At 44.1% G+C, this 19,844-nt stretch overlaps 1 protein-coding gene across 1 annotated transcript; it reads left to right on the top strand.

Moving 5' to 3' along the window:
• Positions 1-549: 549 nt before the first annotated feature.
• Positions 550-6,518, top strand: LOC306714771 (heterogeneous nuclear ribonucleoprotein C; the record flags this gene model as incomplete). Its single annotated transcript, XM_079184901.1, is given in 10 exon segments — positions 550-585; positions 587-649; positions 2,440-2,480; positions 3,084-3,331; positions 4,334-4,406; positions 4,536-4,583; positions 4,783-4,946; positions 5,040-5,153; positions 5,264-5,400; positions 5,506-6,518. Coding segments are annotated over 10 exon segments (1,011 nt in total). The 3' UTR covers positions 5,593-6,518.
• Positions 6,519-19,844: the final 13,326 nt, after the last annotated feature.

Here is a 19,844-nt window from a genome sequence, read left to right as displayed (position 1 = left end):
TAGTTCATTTTTTACAATGGCCTCTTCTCTAATATTCCGTTTTTGTTTCCCCCCTGTTTAGTTTTTGAAGCCACTTTTTTGAACGGCGGCAAATCGTAAGTTGGTCTCAACCTTTTTTTTGTTTATTTTTCACCTCAACTTTTGCATCTTTTTTTTTTTTCTTCTTTTTTTTTTTTTTAATCCACTTTTATTTCCACCCCTCTGTGATTCCGCCCATTTCGCCCCTTTTGGATTTCCTAGAGCAAATAGCATGTAGTGTTTTTTTTTTTTTTTTTTTTTTTGTGCTGTGAAAGTAGAAGATCAGCTGCTCCGTGTTGACACTAGAGCCCCCCCCCCCCCCCCTTTTTAGATGAGCTTCTCCCACATGTTCCCACTTGATGATAACCCCATGCATATACTGTTGATTATGAGAGACCCGTAGCTAAAGCTGAATAACACTCCCTGGACTCCTTCCACCCAGGCCTTAAGGACCAAGTACTGGCGCTGACAAAGGCTAAAATAACTGCTGCCTTTGCTTTGTAATTGTGTTTTTTTTTGTCTTTTGAGTGCATGTCATTTGATGGAGTCAAATCTGGTCTATTACCCCCCCACACAGAAAAACAGATACCTGCTCTTGATAATAACAATAATGTCACCATTATCACCGAAAGTAAGTTTGAACCCATTCAAATAAGCATGCCTACTGAATACCATGAAGTACTAACCTCTCCTGTAATGATTGTATTTGATTTAAGGATCTTTTTATCTTAAATAATCAGTTTTAGGGGTTGCATTTCTCACGATCATCAGTGACACTGAGCTTTTTAAAAACACCTTCCTAGAAGTTAGGAGCACGTTCCTACTCGTCATTTCCTTTTTTATTCTAAATCCCCTAAAGCTATAAAGCACATGCACACAGCTCCATGCACGTGTTTACCAGCTGCTTCCTGTCGTCTCGTCTTGTCGTGTCTCGGCGCTGCAGTCGCAGCGTCTCTCACAGTCAAAGCACAAACATTCACATAAATGAAAGTAAAGATTTCCAGTGAACGCCTCCCACAGCCGTGGAAGTCTCTCAGCTCACACAATGAAGCCCAGATGAGGCTGAGGAACAGTTGTTATTGCCGTCATAAATGTAAATATCGTGTGCTAATGAATGGACTCTTAAACATCAGGAGCCACTGCACACATTTGAAGGCAGTAGTCAAGATATTTCATTTTTAGAATGAAAGCACTCCAACATGATAGCGCTGCAATAAACACCACCTCTGTGATGCTTATATTCCGTTTATTGAGGTCATCAAGCGTTCAAGCTGTGGCTTTGTTTCAAATATAAACATAAAACTCTCAATTATGATCTGCAGTCGCTGCCAAATCACACAACGTCACAGAGAGAGAGATGCCAAAATAAGTTGGCTGCGTGTGAACAGTATAGATCGTCAATAACACTATGAGCGTCAACATTTAAAGGCGTTCCTGTATTTGTTGTCCACCTAGGCTGTCGCTATAAATAAACACCAAATTCTCCCGATAAATGTCTCCCTCCCTCGCTTCCCTCAACACAAAAACAAAAGGTCAGCGAGTAACGCCAGCGTTTGTGTCCTGACGTGGAGAGAACATCCCACATCGACACAAAATACACACCTCGCGGTGAGGAAACGTTTAAATTCCCGAGGATGTTCGATGGCCGTCTTTCATGTCGGCGCAGCTTTATTGAACAAAGTCAATTCTTCAGGAGGAAGGACCCGGACCATGAATATAATGATTGATATCGATGAATTCATGCGTCTAGTTTCTCCTCCAGTAGACCGTCACTAGAACTCAGTAAAAGGAAGTCAAGGGGTCATTAAACTTTGGCTCTGGAGGAAACACAAAGTCTCCTCTGTGCTCCCCCACAGTCTGGACGTTGAGTAATCAGGATACTATTATTATTTATCGTGTTTACACTGAGATATATATATATATATATATATATATATATATATAAACATCATACAAGCCTGTCCATGTAAACAAGCGGAGGAAGGCTGCAGCTCTGTAGTATATGACATTAAATACTGGTTGTGTTGATTTAAAGCTATAAATATAGTACAAATCTCACGTCATCCGTGTTTAATCAGGATTAAAATCAATCTCTTTTTAAAGCGCTCTACAAATATGAGCTTCAGAGAGGTGGTGCTTTTACTGCAGAGTGTTTATGTTCAACACAATCTGTAGAACAAGGACGTTGCCCGTTTCAAAAATACATCCTGTTTTGTCATAACAAACCACCATTTATCCCACAGGTTCTCTTTTTATTGCTGCCTCCATTTAAAAAATAAATAAATATCTACCAGCCCTTTTTAGCACTTCTTGGGTTTGCCAAGAAACCAGAGAAACCCCACTTTTTTTTTGTTTTTGAGGTGTAGTAGATGTCTCCCAGTCTCTCATAGTTCCTCGACAACCCCTCTTCTCTTCCTACAGACAGGCAGGCAGACCATCGACCTGAGTACAGACACGATGGAGTGAGTGCTGGCTTCTTCATGACCCGTTCATCACACTGTCTGGTACCCACGAGTAGAGCCTCCCGCTTCCCTTTGGGAACGTGCAAACGCACGTCTATATAGTGTGCGTGAGATGTATATAAGTAACCCTGTTGTTAATGTAAAACAGCTGCCATGTATTCACATCAGTAAAAGAGCATTTAATGCATCATGAGTGCTGAAATGATCGGTCAATGAATTGACTTGATATAGACAGTTAATCATCGTTAAAGTGGTTCACAAGCTAAAATGTGAGGAATTGCTGTCGATTTTACACGACTGTAAATTTGAATTTAATGACTAAATTACAGTTTAAAGACTTTTGGCTCCGCAAAATGTGTGATGGGCATTTATATATATTTAACAGCTGCAGTCTGTCACCCACTTAAAGCAAGTTTCGTCTTAAGCGGTGTGTTCAAAGCGCCGTTATTAAAGAGCTTTAACACTCGCGTTGACCGCGGTGCAGAGATAATCTACCAGCTCTAGTGCAAGAAAGTACGAAAGCAAAATCTCATATCAGCTACCTTTTTCCTTTTACCTCCTCTCCCCCCACCCCTCCCCCGCCCCCCTTGTCTTGCCGGTCAGCCCGATGGCCAGCAGTAACGTGACCAACAAGACTGACCCCCGCTCCCTCAACTCCCGCGTCTTCATCGGCAACCTCAACACCCTGCTGGTCACCAAGGGCGACGTGGAGGCCATCTTCGCCAAGTACGGCAAGATCGTGGGCTGCTCCGTCCACAAGGGCTACGCCTTCGTGCAGTACGCCAACGAGAGGAACGCCCGCAACGCCGTGGTCAGCGAGGACGGCCGCATGATCGTGGGACAGGTGCTAGGTGAGGAGGAGGAGGAGGAGGAGGAGGAGGGGGGGTACAAAGTCAGGGAGTCCAGTCCTGAAGCCGAGAAAGAATCAGTCCTGGACTCCCTTTATGAAAACAAAGTGCTGGGGATCTACGGAGTTTATTTAGGTGTTCTTCTTCTGTGGCGGTTTAATGACTTGCTAATATTTGTGTAGAAGCAAAATGTTTCTCTCTAAACATACAGACGTGTGATGCCAACCTGCTCATGAAGAGTTATTCTAGAAAGAGTTTACGCCGCCGGTGTCTCGTGACACGGCATGCACAAGAAAGAAAAAAACAGGCCATGAATCTGTGGCAGGGTACAAACAGACAAACACGGATTCACTCTCAAGAGTCTCATCTGTCCCACTTTAGAGTCAGTCTCACCTTCACATTCAAACCTTTATTCTTCCTGTTTCACAAACAGCTGAGCCGCTGTGCTGCCCTCTAGTGCTACAAAAACCAGGGATTTGAAAGTAACACTGGAAGGATGATGTTTCCTTTTCTTCACAGCAGACATTTTTGACTTGTGGTCAAACACAGGTTTGATTCCATTTAGCAGCTTTGATTTCAGGGCTCCTGGTTTGGTGCACGCTGCCCCGCTGTCAGTCTCTCCGGATCACTTGAAATGGAACAGAGCCATCGTTAGTGTGATCAGTAACACCTGTGCTTTTTCAAAATGGCTGCTGAAGGGAAGGCCTATTATGTTACACAAGTGATATTTAACAACATCAACATCTCTCATATCACTACAGACACAACAACAAATTATAAGTACGTTATTATATAAGTTATTATTTGCAAATACCAGCTGGTAAGGGTTAAAACCTGCATTAGTCCTTCAAAATAAAACACCACCAGGTGAAGGGAAGGAGCGTTGAAAACGTGTTAATTGACATTTTTCACACCTTGGGTTCCTAACGTGGCTCTTTTCTACCAAACTGCTGGCGCCTCGTAGCTCCTCCTCCTCCTTGACTCTTTGTGTTTTTGCTCCCGCAGACATCAACCTGGCAGGCGAGCCGAAACCTCACCGATCGAAGACAGTGAAGCGCTCCGCGGGAGACATGTACAGGTGTGTGTGTGTGCGCAATTCCAGTTATTCCTGACAGGCTTCGATACGCAAAGTCAGAGCGTATTACTTCACGTCTAAGATAAGTGCTGTGGTTCATGTTTCCACCCCGTCTCTCTGCTCTCTCCACAGTCCATCTGTTGATTTGGAATATGACTTCCAGAGAGATTACTATGATCGGTAAGTTCTGTATGCTGTTTAAGGATAATTGCTCCTGTTTGTCTGTTGCTGCTGAAGCCCTTTTAGTCCAAAGTGCAGGATTTTTAGCCCCTTAATTTATAGTTTTGGGCCAACTTCAGGGTTTGTCCAGTAATGCCCTGTTTGAATTCAAGTTAAATAGCTTTTTGTAAACAAAATCAACTTTCTTTTTGTATGTCAGGATGTACTCCTACCAGTCCCGCGTGCCTCCCCCCCCTCCCCCCCTGTCCCGCGCCGTCATCCCCTCGAAGCGCCCGAGGGTCAGCGTGAGCGGAGGAGGGAGCCGGCGAACCAAAACCAGCTTCTCCTCGTCCTCCAAGGCCAGCCAAAGGACCTCCCGCGCCAGTACGTGCCGCGCTTCTCTTTATCCGTTCCCCGCGAAGCCGCTCCGCCCGCGTCAGCGCCGTAATGACTTCTCTGCTGCTTCTCCCCACACAGTGAAGGCAGACGACCTGCAGACCATCAAGAGAGAGCTCACGCAGATCAAACACAAGGTGGACTACCTGCTGGAGAGCCTGGAGCGCATGGAGAAGGACCACAGCAAGAAGTCAGGTGGGCCTCGATGTCTGAGTGAGAATAAAGTTCAGACCAGCGTGAAAGACAGAGATGTGGATGTTTCGTCTGGTCTTATTTATCACATTTTTTTCCCCCAATTTACCCAGATATGAAGGGCTGCAAACCAGAACCAGGTGAGGTGTCCCCCCTCCACTCCTCCACCTCCAGCAAGAAATGTGACGGCCTGAAACGGGGCATGATCGACTCGGACGACGAGGGAGATCTGCTGGAGGATGACGACGAGGTGAGGAGAAGGAGGAGGAGGAGGAGGAGGAGGAGGGAGGGAAAACAGGGCGAGAGCGAAGAGCTCACGAGATGAATAAAGTGTTGTTTCTCCCCCGCTGTGCAGATGAAGAGCAGAGGGAGAGAGGATGACGACGAGGAGCACGAGGAAGGAGAGGACGACGGAGATAGCGCCAACGGAGACGACTCCTAAGCAGCCCACAGGCACACACACACACACACACACACACACATACACACACATACACACAAACTGTGTATGATTGCGACTCCACACCAGACCCGTACACAGTGTTTATGTGCTCATATCTGCTGAATTGACCGGACATTTACAGTATATACAGCGTGTTGTAGATATATCGCTTCCTCACACACACACTTCAAGAATATGTCAAGTAGTTGTTTCTGGATTTTCCAACGTTCCTTTTAAGTTGGTGATTCGATTTTGTTTCTTACTTTGTTTTCTGACATATTGTATTTGACTTTTCATCGATATTTCTGCTCTTGGTTAAATGCAAACTCTGATTTGTTACATTTAGACACAATGCAAGTTCAATAGAGGATCAATTAAACATTGTATAACATTTTTATGTTTGAACTAAGCCACTCCAATTTAAACAAACTCACAGAGAAAATGTTTTTTTTGTTGTTGTTGTTGACTTTGTCAAATGTTGAACAACTTACCACCAGGTAGTAGCTGACATTGAGACAAGAGCGGTTCGAAATTTTAGCTCAGGCTTGAGAGAAAAATACCAGACACTACAGTCCGGCCTTGAAGATGTACTCTATTTTAAATGTATTCCTGATCCAGCTGCTGTACGGCTGCCTCCCAACCAGCAGGTGGCAGCGTATCATTAACAGCTGGCCACACAAAACACAGCAAGCATCTCCGTTCCCCTTCTGCTCGTCAGATAACAGCACGAGCATGTACAAAACCTCCGACCGCGCCAAAATGCACAGACCAAAATCTCCTTTGCTCTGAAAATAGTTTAGTTTGTTTGCTAACTGACTTCTGTAATGCAGTGGCTACTCCATGTTTGTTTTGTTTCTGTTGATTTTAAAATATTGTTTTGTTGTCATTCAACTGCACTGGTGAAAGTGAATAAACATGTTTTCCAAGTTGGAACCTGTCCGAGCTTTTTAGTAGAAAAATCCACACGGGTGGTGCATTCAGGTGCAGCGCGAGGCTGCGGGACGTTTGCACGTGGGGCTTTATGAGTTGCGCAATAGAGTGAGATTATAATATAAGTGCTTTGGGAGGTGTAAACAGGAAGTATCGTGGAGTCAGTTCATTAGCTGTGGACCGCAACACTTGTTAGCTGCCTAGATTTTGTTTACATTTTGGCAATTTAGCGCCAATTAAAAGTATGCCGATTCAGCTACTAGCACTTCATGTTTTGAATGTATACATGCATTTACAGACGCCCATCATCGGATAACTTTGACACTGAAGAAAACGTAAAAAGTTTTACATTTTGAAGTTTTTTAAAAATGTATCGTTTTTCACGCGATGGACATCGGAGACGAGGACGCCCCGTTTAAAGGGTAAGTCTCACTGGTTATAAAAATGTGTGTATCATGTCTGTGTGTTCAGATTTGACTGGTAATAAAGGGAGTGCGGCACTCAAGGTTATAATTAGCTTAATCTTAATTGCCTTTCACCTCATGCAGTGTATTTGCCTCTAGTGTCTTCACAGTTTTCAAATCCTAAAAATAGAGGTGCAGCGATAGAAGTAATAAAATCTGTTTTTGTTTGTAGTTTAGGTGATTTAAAGGAGCCCAACGTTTCAACTCAGTCTACACGAGGAAAGGGGAAATTAAAATTAATCTACAAATCAGGCTTGTTAGTCCACAGTCTCATAACAAATGACCAAACCGCAATCAATACACGGCTTCCTCATTAATATACATGAAGCCCGTCTCGTTGCCGAGGCCTGGTGGCTCTCGGTAATGAGGGGAAGAACAGAGAGCTGGCAGGAAAGAAGGGATAACTAATCAATAAACGGCAGTCTTCAGGGTGAACTGTGATTAACAAGGGGAACAGCAGACAGGCAGAGGGGGGATGGAGACAGATGGAGGGAGTCGCTGACAGATGGAGAGACGAGCGGAAAGGATTTAGTGGCGTGCACTTGGGGGTGGGAGATGAAGGATACGTGGAAACGGTGTGCGCAACAGTTAAAAGTAGACCTCTTCTAAGCAATGGTGGTTGTCAAGGAAACTTCCAAGAAACGACATGGATGTGCCTCTACGTTTTCGATCCATCGGAGGAACAGATTGTATCGTCGAGTCGCATTCCGCCACAGGCCTGAAACACCGACGCTCTCCAAGAAGCCCGTCAAACAAATCTAAAACGGAAGTTCTGCACGCCTACATACAAACACTGAAATGAGCAATGTGACAACATGTCTGTCCACCGTGTATTCGATTTTCTTTTCTTCAAAATAAAGAAATAAAACCCATTTAACTATCAGACGAAACGCAGTGAAAACACACCTCCTTTTGACCCTTTTTGGAGGGTCGTGCGTTGAAGGGAATGGATATTTTCAGCACGTTTTAGCAGCCCGACAGCCTTGTTGTTGCGAAAGAGTGTCCATTAAAGTGAGAGGTCATCGGTTCGATTCCAGCAAAGTGTATCCATTGAAAGCTCTCAGCGCAGTTAACCGTCCTATAGAGCAAGACGCATCATCCGTGTGTCCCTGGTGGAGTATCTGCTCTTTAGCAAACGTTACGTGAATGTGTGAACCATCCCTTTTTGAGATGGGCTCTTTTATTATTAAACTACTAGATGTGATATATCTATGTTTCCATAAGGAGTTAACACCAGTGTGTACAGGTCAAAATCACTCTGCAACTAAGCAGCAGGTGCCAACCTGCACCGTGGCCGGACACGGCTTTAATGACATTAATCATGGCTGCATTCCATTTAGGTTTTTGCCAGCTGAGCCCCTCTGTGGGCATTCGGGCTCCGCAGCCAAAGCCATTAGTGATGTTATTGGCTACACCTGTGTGACTAATAACTTTGCTAATGTCTAAACGTTCATTATGAGAGCAGGTTTGTAATTATGGCTGAGTCACCTACTGACACACGGTGACTTTTTATGAATATACAGCGTGAGCCGTGTCATTAAAAACAAAGAAGCTTTTTGTCACTCTGGCCGGCTAAGACTGGTTGGATTTTGTGACCCATTGGACAGACCGTGGCCCGCTGTTAACCCCCAGTTTCAACCCTTTGTGCTAAGCTAAGCTAACCGGCTGCTGGCAGGAAGCTCCATATTAACCACACAGGCATCAAACCTCTCATTCAACTCCCTGCAAGAAAACGAATAAGGGAATGTGTCAAACTATCTCTTTAATCATAAGCTAATCATAGCTTTCGACTCTAGGTGACTGTCTTTTGCAAGCTAAGGCTACTTCATCATCACAACACTTTGCTTTGTTTCATTTTGTGGTGCACTTTGTTCTTGTCCACGTAACACGGTCAGCGTTTTTAAAGTTGTGCAGAAGCCCTTCGGTGTGATGATTCACTCTGCAGACGGGTGAATCTGGTGCCTGTGTGCTCTCGTGACTCTAGAGCTCAGCCTGCATCCAAACACGTCAAACTGAAAGCGAACGGACGACGCCAACGATGCGCCGCCGACTGAGGTGAAGGAAGGAGGGGGAGATAAAAGAGGTCACAGCCGAGACGAAGTGAGAGGAGGAAGAGAGCGAGGGATGAGAAGGGTGTGAAAGAGAGAGGAGGAGGAGGAGGGAGATGAAAGGGAAGAGCACTATAGGGCTGCACAGAGGTCGAGAAGCAGGGAGGGGAGGGGAGGGGGGGGGGGGCAGAAGCATTGTGAAGCAAAAACACGATGAAAGAGACGCATAGAAGTAATTTGACGAAGTCTACGAGTTGAATGGAGAAAAGTCAAACCAAACTGTACAGGTGTGTGTGTGTGTGTGTGTGGATGCCAGTGTGAAAGATGCAAAAATAGCAATTTGCACCTTATTCCCGTTCCTTTATCTCTGGTAATTACTGATACACCGACTGCTGACACAGAGTCATGGAGGGTAAAGGTATCGGTCCTTATAATAACTTTTGTTTGGGGGGATTGGAGAAGCTTTTATTCCAGGTATTTCTCTGTCTTTCTCTCAAGTTCAAACCGACTATAAATAGTATTTATATGAGTGATAACTCCTTGTATTTTCAATTTATGTATTTATTATTTACTCTATTAAGAAATGCCAAAACAGCCATTGACAATTTCCAAAACCCGCGAGGTATTTAGTTTATAACAATGTGAAAAAACAACAAATGAAAAGAAGCAAATCCACACATTTGAGATCTAAAGTGTTTTTGGCATTTTTGCAACAGTCACTCAGCTGCTATCAAAACTGATTTTCTGCCGATTTGCAACATAATTGTCTAATCGTCCCAGCAAAGGCGCCACATTCTGGCAGCTGTTCGGCCAATTTTGGCTACAGAAGAAGAAGAAAACCACCCCTGTTGCTCATTTAAATATATTCAATTACTTTTTCCTCTTTTTCTTTTCGCTCGGTGGTGCATGCCTTCTGTCTTAACGCCAGCATGTTTGTGATGAAAGAAAAGTTCCTCTTCTTTGGTTGTTCCTGTTTGTGGCTGCACTTGGTTGCACTTAATTTCGCCGTACAAAGAAGAGCCTGACTGTAACAATGTAACAATGTAACAATGTGTGTGTGTGTGTGTTTGTTTTGAACAGTATTGTGCTGGTGTGAATATAAATGAGTGAGGAAGAGGGGTTTCCACCGAACACAGAGAAGAAGAGGTGGAGGATGAGAGGAGGAATTGTTGAAATAATAACAACTTCCAGTGGTATGAGAGGCAATATCATCATCATGAGAAAATACTGAATGACAACTGCAAATCCTGCATTCAAAATGTAAGCAGTTAAAGGAATAGTTAGCATTTAAAAAGTTCCATTGGCTTGATTGTTCGCGTGCATGCTGGCTGTCTGCCTGTAATTGTTTTTGGTTCCTTGGCCTCCCTTTGAAAAAGAGATCGTTATTGATTAAATAGCGTTCCGAAATACAATTACTGTTCCGACAGCATTTAGAAGACCCTGAGGCTCGCTTCACCAAAGCGATTTGCGCCGCTTTCACAGAAAGTTACGTTTCACGACTAATTATTGCCCCACAAATTGCAGATAACGAGTCCTACGACGCGGAATTTGTCCAAATTGTTGTTTAATACACGCAGGTAGTTGTTCTCAGCTGCACGCACGAGTTCTTTTCATGACCAAATGTGCATGGGCATCCCTACAATTTAGTGAAATGTCTTCCTTTTTCAAAACTTAGAGCCCAGTTTTAAAGGGTCGCTTCAGCATTTTTCTGCTCTTCCAAGTTTTTTTGCGTCTAAGTGATTAATCGGGGCAACAGCTTTCGAATTGTTCCAGTATTGAGTGAGAACGCTGCAGTAATGTAATCCTTCAGTGCACTTTATGGAAAGAACCCTACAGAGAAATAACCTTTCGCCTGATCCGGTCTATTTGTTGTTTAGTCTAACCAAGTCTCGCTCAAAGCAAAATCTCCTTCTAGAAGTGAATTGTTGCGGACAGACATCGGTGGAAATGTGAGTAGTGGGCATCCCCTCCGTATTCTCATGGCCTGGAGGAATGTTCTAGAATCACACTTCAACCAGCCAGTATATGAACTTTGCATACAAGAGCCTATAAGTTTAGCCATGTAGCACAATTTGATCATGATGTAATTCTAATGGATACACATGTAGTCAATGCACCACATTATATTAGTTACTGTACTTAAATGTAAAGTACATACTAGGGTTGTGTTTATCCTCAGTTTGCAATGCGCCACCTGTTTGAATTCCTCCCTTTACATGTAGATAAACAGCAGGATCAGCACTGTAGCTCCTTCTCTTTGGTCCCACTGAGTCTTTCTGTCCATATGGCGGAAGCATGTCGTCCCATTTTGTCGCTTTTTGTCAGGGCCAGCGCCGCCTTCCAACACATTAATATTCATCAATAAATCTGTAGAAATTGGGTTATTGGCGACGGTTGATGATTCTGCCTCTTTGCTCTCTTCCCTCTCTCACACCCATTTAACTCTGACTCTCCCGTGTTTGCCTCTGTACCATGGGAGAACGGGAAAGAAAAGGAGAAGATGAATGCAAAACAGATTCATAAGTAGGGATTGGAAAGACAAAAAGAGGCCAAGAGAAAGGAGTTGCATAAGAGAGGGAGGAAAAGAAGAGAAACCGAGCGCAAAGGGACGGCGGTGACGTCACGGCCACTTTAAGTAGGTCACGACGTTGTGACGTCACATACACTGGAGTCGGCCCACTGGGCCAATCAATGTGTAGGGACACACCCCCTTTTTTTCCTACTGGAAAACAAAACTGCAGCCCCCCCCCCTTTTTTTTTTCTGCAGCTGCCTCAAATCCCAGACACACACAAACACATGCGTACATTCCAGCTGCTATAAAGGCCGACATTGACGGTAACAGTAGACTGCTATAATCCCCGAGGAAACGCAGCAACTTTTACTCATTTTTTTTACTCCCCCCCCCCCCCCCCCCCTCTGCTTCCTCTCTCCGCAGCAACTTTTACTCATTTTTTTTACTCCCCCCCCCCCCCCCCCCCTCTGCTTCCTCTCTCACAAACATCAGCTCTCAGCAGAGCCTCCTCAGTTCAGCAGAAGCTATTTCTGATGTGCTTTTGATTTTCAGCATCAAACAAATTCACTTGTCCTTCATCAAGACTTGTTAGGGAGGCATTCAAGTTTGTGTATAGGAGAGTGTGTGTGTGTGAGTGTGTGTGTGTGTGTGTGTGTGTGTGTGTGTGTGTGTGTGTGTGTGTGTGTGTGTGTGTGTGTGTGTGTGTGTGTGTGTGTGTGTGTGTGTGTGTGTGTGTGTGTGTGTGTGTGTGTGTGTGTGTGTGTGTGTGTGTGTGTGTGTGAGAGAGAGAGAGAGAGTCTGTGTTAGGGAGATTTCTGCAGACCCCGGGGCTGAGGCGAGGGGGTATTAACATGAGAACAATGTGGAGGATGAGAACTTGGCAAAAGCCTTATTTTTGCTCCAGTACATTTTCCAATCTTACGGTACGGAAAAAAAGGAGCAAACACGACAATTCATGGAAAGAGAAAAACATAAAAAAATAACAGGAGCCGAGCATGTTCGCACACCTCAGATGCAAATGAATCAGAGTAACGAACAATCGCGATTCGCAAAGGTGCAAAAATCGGTGTTATTGTCGAGCAAAATTGCAACACCTCGGAATACGCTCTGTAAATAGAGATCGTGGTTGAGTGGATTGTATTTCTCCAAATGAAAATCACATTTCCTACAAACCCTGTTGTTTCCGGTCTCAAAGAACACACACAGTACCTGCTGTACTTCAGTCCTGCACAAGGAGGTTTTACTTTGTTGTCTAAAAGTGGGCGTTCACACCAGTAGTGTAGGAAGTTTAAGTAAGTTAGACACGGATGATCAAATATCGTCAGCATACGGTATAATCACAGATACAGGCCTATAGACGAATCAACATGTAGTTTTTGTGAGTGCAGAGAAAAAAAAGCAAATAGTTTCCATATGCCGGGATTCCTCCGGCTGCAACACACTGTTCTTCTGTCGTACCACATCTTGAGCATGCAGTTTACGTTGACTTGCTCATTTTTGCCTGGATATTTGAGGCGGTACAGTGAGAGAAGTCTGTAGTCTCTGCCGGTTTCAGTGGCGCACACAGCATCCTCATCTTATTACCACCAGGTCACGAGTTCATTCAGAAAACAGAACAATATGTCTCAAGTCAAAGTGTCCTTTAGCAACACGCTGATCATCTTCCCTCTCATTGGCTGTGTCTGGTTCCACTTTAATTACAAGGTGAGCAAGCTTGATCCTGCAAAGCAACACTTAATAAAGATTTAATCAGAATATGATGTACAAGATCAGATTCGTCCAGATATAGATCTACTTATTCATTTTGTGTTTACCTCTTTCATGCAAAAAAAAAAGAGTTTAGCTTTCCTTTTAAATCTGAAATCCTTTCTGTTTGAGCTAAAAGGTGCGACTCGCCTGACAGTACGTTTCTGCAGTAGCGCTCAGGAGCGTAATCGCACCAACATAATCAAAGGATGGCGTGAGGCGTGAGTAGGTGGGTGGGCTCGCTTAATAAACGTGGACACCGCTGATCACTCCGGATGAAGTGTGTCGGCTCGGCGCCTGAAAAGCGAACGTCGTGCTGCCGTCGTGTGTCTTCATCAGAGGGCCGGGGGAGTGACAGCGACGTGCAGCTGAAGGGTGTGTGGGGATGAGATGGGGATGAGATGAGAGGAAAAGCCTGACCCCCTAATGAACAGCATCCAATAAAATCATTCAGAACGTTAGTCTGTCTTTTGTTACTCATTCTGAATGCATTCGGCTCCTTTTTAAAAACCTTTAAGAAGGTGTCCTTTTGGCAAAGCTCAAGGTATTTAGTATTACCTTTAAAGAGAAGATTTCTTTACTCACGCTTTCAGAAAAATGATCCTCAGATCTATTTCTGTCCTTTCTGCAGAACATTGCATTGCCTGGCCGTGTGCAAGCTGTTATATGCATTGAGTGAGAGTCATCATTTTGGGTAAGAAAGCCAGACTGGCTTTAGATCACTAGCATCAAGGTTGTTTTTTTTCACTCTTATTTTCTTCTCCTTCAATCAGCATTAACGCTGGTGGAATGCTGCCTGCAGGAGGGCGGCTGTGGAGGGCAAGAGTGTGTGTATGTGTGTGTGTGGAGGTGAGTGTGTGTGTGAGGGCGGATGGGGTCACGGGGTCAACTGCAGTGATTAAAAGGAGCCTGGTTTAGCCTCCGAGGATCACCAGTGGCCAACTGGAGCGTCGGCACATTATCCAGTCTGTGTTGAAGTCATCGAGAGAGGAGGAAGAGACGAGGAGCCAGCAGGCAGATCAAAGCCACTTTATTCACAAAGAGCTTGTTTGCAACAACAACAGCAAAAAAGGAGGACAAAGGCAACAGAAACGCTGAAGAGGAGCCGACACGGAGGATGAGAAAGTTTAAAACTCCAGGCCCCCGTTGGTCTGGACCAATAGAGACAAAGACTTTTTTTTTGGGGGGACCGGACAAGGATACGGACATTTGATTGGGCCGCTAAAAAGCTGAAAATCCAGAGGATCAAAGGCCTCGATGGTTAAAAAAAGAGAATGTGAAATATTTCAAAGTAATTGAATCAACCTGAAATCTTTCATCTTTTGAGTCTTTATTTGCCAGAGCGACGCGCTGGACGAGAGGGTGAAGAGGAGCTGGTGATGATGATGAAGGTGATCGTCACCCTCAGGCCGAGGCTGCTGATGGTGTTGCGGAACAGGAACACGGAGGCCACCGGTTTTGAACTGGCAGTGATCGTGTGAAGAAGTCTGAAGGAGATTAAGGCTCTGAATCTAAACGAGAGGCGAGAATCAGACGGAGTGGATTAACATGTTTGGAAATGACTGAAAGAAACGATTGCGTCAGAGTCTATAGAGCAGAACCGGATAGCTGTCGGTCTCTGGTCAGAGCTGGCCGGTGCTACGCTCTGATTGGCCAGTCTGTGTATGGGGGCGGGACTTAGTGAAATGTCAATTGTTTTGGTTTTCTGGCCTCTAAAGCTTTACGTTTTTTTTGTTTTACTCCAACCGCTCTTTAAAAACTCACCGTACATTACCTGCCCAGCAGCAAACGGCCGGACAGAGAACGTTATCGACTATCTGGTGAACACATCGGAACAATTAGCCGCTAAAGAAGCAGATGTCTCTCTCGGGGGGGTTGGTGGAGACCAAAACAGAGCGAAAAAGGAGAGTGAATATTTGATGAGCCTTCGCCTGTTGGCCAGTAACACGTCTCTAAATGAATGCAAATGTTGCTCTGGATTTGCTGGATGTGTAGAAAAGGCAGCTATCTTCCAACTATATCAACTTAAAACGTGACAAACTGTGTTTATAGCTCGTTTTAGGGCCTTTAAGTGGCAAAAATAGACTCAAAAGTAATTACTCTGGAGCTGAGTATTCCTAAAAATCCTGAGCCGGGAGCAAAGAGGATCTCATGAGAGTGACTGAGCAGTAAATGAGCCGATAACATTGTTCAAACTTGGAATTCATTTGAACCACCCGCTGCTGGATTTGTGCTGATGCTGAAGATGTGCCGGATCCTTCTTCCCCGCCCTGCAGGTTGATTTACATGACCGGGCTACCTGAACCTCCCATGGCTCCCGTCCCCGAGGCTCAGTTATGATTAAGCTCAAATCTCATCTTTCTAATGGCACTATAGTGAATTACACCTCGCACAGGCTGGTATTTGATATGACCCAGTGTGTTGGACTTGATTATAATGGACGAGTGGGCGGAATCAAAAGCCCAAATGAGATATAAACTGTGATTCAAAAAGCAAAACCCACTCACAACACACACTGATCATGTCAGATGACTCAGGTGCGACTTGATCCTCTCTGTTTGCGGTGTTATTTCATGTTTTGTTTGACTATAATATCGCACGCAGTGCCAGCGAAAACACATGCATCACATCCTGCTCGACGTGTAGCTGTTGGCTCGTCTCCGCGGCTCAGCGGCCCGTATTCCAATCCCAAAACAAACAAAAGCGTTTCCAGGCGGATTGTTCTGTGTCATGTGACTCACTTGTGTGTGTCCAACGTTTTTTGTTTGTTGTACGGTGTTACAGTACGGGCCCCACAATGTGTTCCTCTTGCTAACATTTGTATTGGCAGCAGTACAAAAACAGAGACGTGTTTACACCTGAAGGTATTCGTCTGTTTGTTCCAGCGCTGACGTGAGTTTGCGCCGAAACAAATCCTCACAGACCAACACAGCACACGTTTCACTTTGAGGACCGGCAGATATAATAGAGGAGGAGACTTGTCATCGACCGCTCGGCCTGCCATGACCTCAGAGAGGCAGACGTGTTGTTCGGTAGCGTACAGGCGGCTCCATCGCTGGCTCCCGCTGTGTCGGGAGTTATTTCTCACACAGAAGCCTATGGCACCGGGACTCATTGAACAGTCTGAGGTTGTTTTCGGGTCACAGAGAGTTCAGGGCAGAGGATGAAGCTCAACGCTCACAATATGCGGAGCGACTCTCGGCTTGCCCAGCGATGACAGCGCGGGGCTCACTTGTGGTTTTGAGAAATGCGGCTGAAGAAGCTGTTGATGGCGCATTAGGAGGCGTTTAGCGGTTCACTTGAGACTTTGAAGACATTCCCTGCATTGTGTTTATTTGGATCTCTTTTAGCTAAAGGCTGGTCTCCCAAGGGTCCATATTAAAATTGCAGAAAAAAAAACATAAAATGGTAAATTGTCGGTATATACTTAAAGAATCTAGTTAGTGAGCTCTAGGGGTGCTTGTAGGCAGATTTCGATCTTTCGAAGTTGTGAGCTCTGCTGCCAATTTTAAGCTTTTTAAATGTAACAAAAATATGTATTCTAATGACTTAGTAGAAGGGCTGGGCAATATATAAATATTATATTGATATTGTGATACAAGAGTCGATATTGTCTTAGATTTTGTACATCGTAATATGGCGAAGGTGTCTTTTCCTGGTTTTAAAGCTGCATTACGGTAAAGTGATGTCTTATTTTTGAATTTACCAAACTGTTCTATTATTTGCCTTCGCTTACTTATTCATTATATCCACATTACTGATGATTTTGTATCAAAAAATCTCATTGTGTACATATTTTGTGAAAGCACCGAATGGTCAAACCCAACAGTATATATAGTTGTCCTCTCCGGTGGACGGTTTCAAGCCTGTTTCATTTTTAGACACACCCATCAGTGATGTCACTGGGTCCTGAAGTACACCTGCACATCACTGCAGCAAGGCGAGAAGTTAAGGTTTGTTACGTTACCCTTTAACGAGTACCAACACCACGCAGTACACTTCTAAATCATCAGGGGTGTGAAGCAATACTGTATTTGATTAGTTTCCAGTTTGGATGAATACTCTGAAATCACTTTAAATGTTAAACTTTGACACATGTTGCTGTTTTGATTACGCTAAAGCTACATAGACAGCGAGAGAAAAGTGAACATAGTTAATAATATAAGTATCTAAGAGATTCTTTTCCATCAAATAATATGTAAATACCCTAAAACCATGATTGTTGCTATGATTATGCGAGGAAATACATGTAGCTAACAATTGATTTGATATCTACATTGCGAGTGATCGCGCTCCACTCAAAATCATCACCAAAAAGCATCAGCGACTGCTGCAGATGATGAGTCACGTCTACGACAGCAATCAGACGGCCACGGCTTATGTCGGACGTCCGGTTGCGGCCGCCAGAGGGTGTGTTACGTCACCCGAAAGCCTTTAAAATCCAGCCGGGGGCGGCACAGCTGTTGGAGCATGTGTGAATGCCTTCCGCACTCCTGATGTTCATGGAGGTAATAAGGAAACAGAATCACTTCAACAGGAGACAGAGAGTTGCTTTTCCAACCACTGACCTCGTATTTTGTTCCCAGAAGAGTTTGAGCACATGTTAGAATAAGTCGTTTTTTTTAAAATCCAGTGAAGTACCGTTTGTGTTGATTTGGACTGAATTCATATAGTGGCGGATCAAATGTCTGGCTCGTTCGCAGCATGACAGAGGCCCGGGCTGGAGGATCATTATGTAAGGTGGTTAATTTAGGGCCCCGGGGACATCTCAAACCGCCAACTATGACGAAGGATAACACTTCGAGTGAGTTTCACGCCAAAATGCTCCAAAAACTGGATTATTTTCCGCAGAAAAAAAAGTTTGCTGGCTGGAAAATCTGGAGCGCCAATAGTTTAAATAGTATTCTAATGCTTAGTAGGATTAAATGCAACTATAATCACTGCTTCATTATAAATACGAAAAGGATTATTTCACTAATATAGTTGTCTTTTTCCCCTCTAAATGCAGCTCAGAAGCACATACAGTGTGGTCATCTAATGGCAAAACCAATGAGAGAGTGTGTGTGTGTGCGTGTGTGTGTGTGTGTGTGTGTGCGCGCGCGCGCGCGTGTGTGTGTGTGTGTGTGTGTGAGACTTGGGGAAACTATGACCTGACTTATATAACCACAGAGCTGATGAGTGATGTCCTGCTTCTCAGCAGCTCTGCTCTGGGTTTGGAGTACGGTGCCGCACAGTTTCATCTGGGAGCACATGTGCCATGTGTTTTCCCACTCTGCTCCCGTGTAAAAAGAAACTCAATATGTATTTAAGAAAAACAAATTATGCAAGTTGTAGTTCAAGGGGAGGAAAGAAAGAGACAAGGAAACGAGAGGAGAATAAACTCTTCTGTGTGGAAAAAGTCTATTCTTAGCTTTTTTATATGTACCTTACGTCTCTTTATACATTACCTTAGACGTCCTGTGTATAAACGGTGTATTACATAAACCGTTTATCATACCTGTTAATCCACGTTTAAGTAAGCACAAAGACTAAGTATCCTCGGCTCAAATGTTCTTCAACTTCAGCCACAGTGGGAGAGCGAGTTGAGCTTTAAACTAATCCACAACTCAACTACGATTCACCGATTATTCATGAACGATGCGTATTCACTGGACTGAGTATCGTTACGTAAAAGCAACTTTTATATGTATTTAACTATATGTGCAAGATAATGATCATAGTATCATACTTTTGATGAATTTAGTCTATTTCTTTCATAAATCCTTATTTTATGTGCATTCCACTTTACAAACAATGTTAAAATCTTGGCAAAAAGGAACTTTTGCTATTTGGTGATGTGATTCATTGTTAATTCCATACATGAAAGTGCAATATTAAGTTAAGAGAGGTCCTGCATTGTGACCTAATCTTGCAGCTGTGTCTTGCAGAGGGGATCTGAGTCAAAATCCAATTGTTAAACTGGTATTATTATGGTTTATGTGCTCACATGCTGCCCATTCTTAAATGAAGTTGTGTTTAGTCAAATGACTACACACTAGACTGTGCATGAGTACTTTAAAAAAAGGTATGCTGGGTGTGATCTACTGCTGCCATGGAATTTAATATGGATTTATAGGCAATGGGGTACATTTACAGTATAAGAATAATTACGTTAATTCAATTTAATGTATTGAATTTGGTAAAACTGCAGACATTGTACATTCATTGATCCCTTTTTCTTTTTCTGTTTTTATTCTAAGGATATGGATTTTTATTCCATTGTATTGTCTTGCTTGGTTTTCCTCCTGCTTTCCCCACATGGAGCTCTAAAAGTGAATCTCATGGTGTATGTAAGGCATCTGTCAGATAGAAAAGTCCCCAGAGGCTTAAAGCTCCGTCCCCCCCAGGCCCCCAGGGGACATGGAGACCTTTAACCCCCCTTGAGTGACCCTCTGGGGGAGACTTAGAGCCACGGTTCGGACCACCAGACCTCTCCAGGACTGTGGTCACGCTGTTGGACTCATACAAGTCGACACCAGACACTACCCGCCCCCCCCCCCCCCCTTCATGAC

The sequence above is a fragment of the Pholis gunnellus genome, assembly GCF_910591455.1.
Source record: "Pholis gunnellus genome assembly, chromosome: 23".
Taxonomy (NCBI): Eukaryota; Metazoa; Chordata; class Actinopteri; order Perciformes; family Pholidae; genus Pholis; species Pholis gunnellus.
The sequence above is the reverse complement of the archived record's forward strand: the minus strand, read 5'-3'. Positions and strand labels throughout refer to the sequence as shown.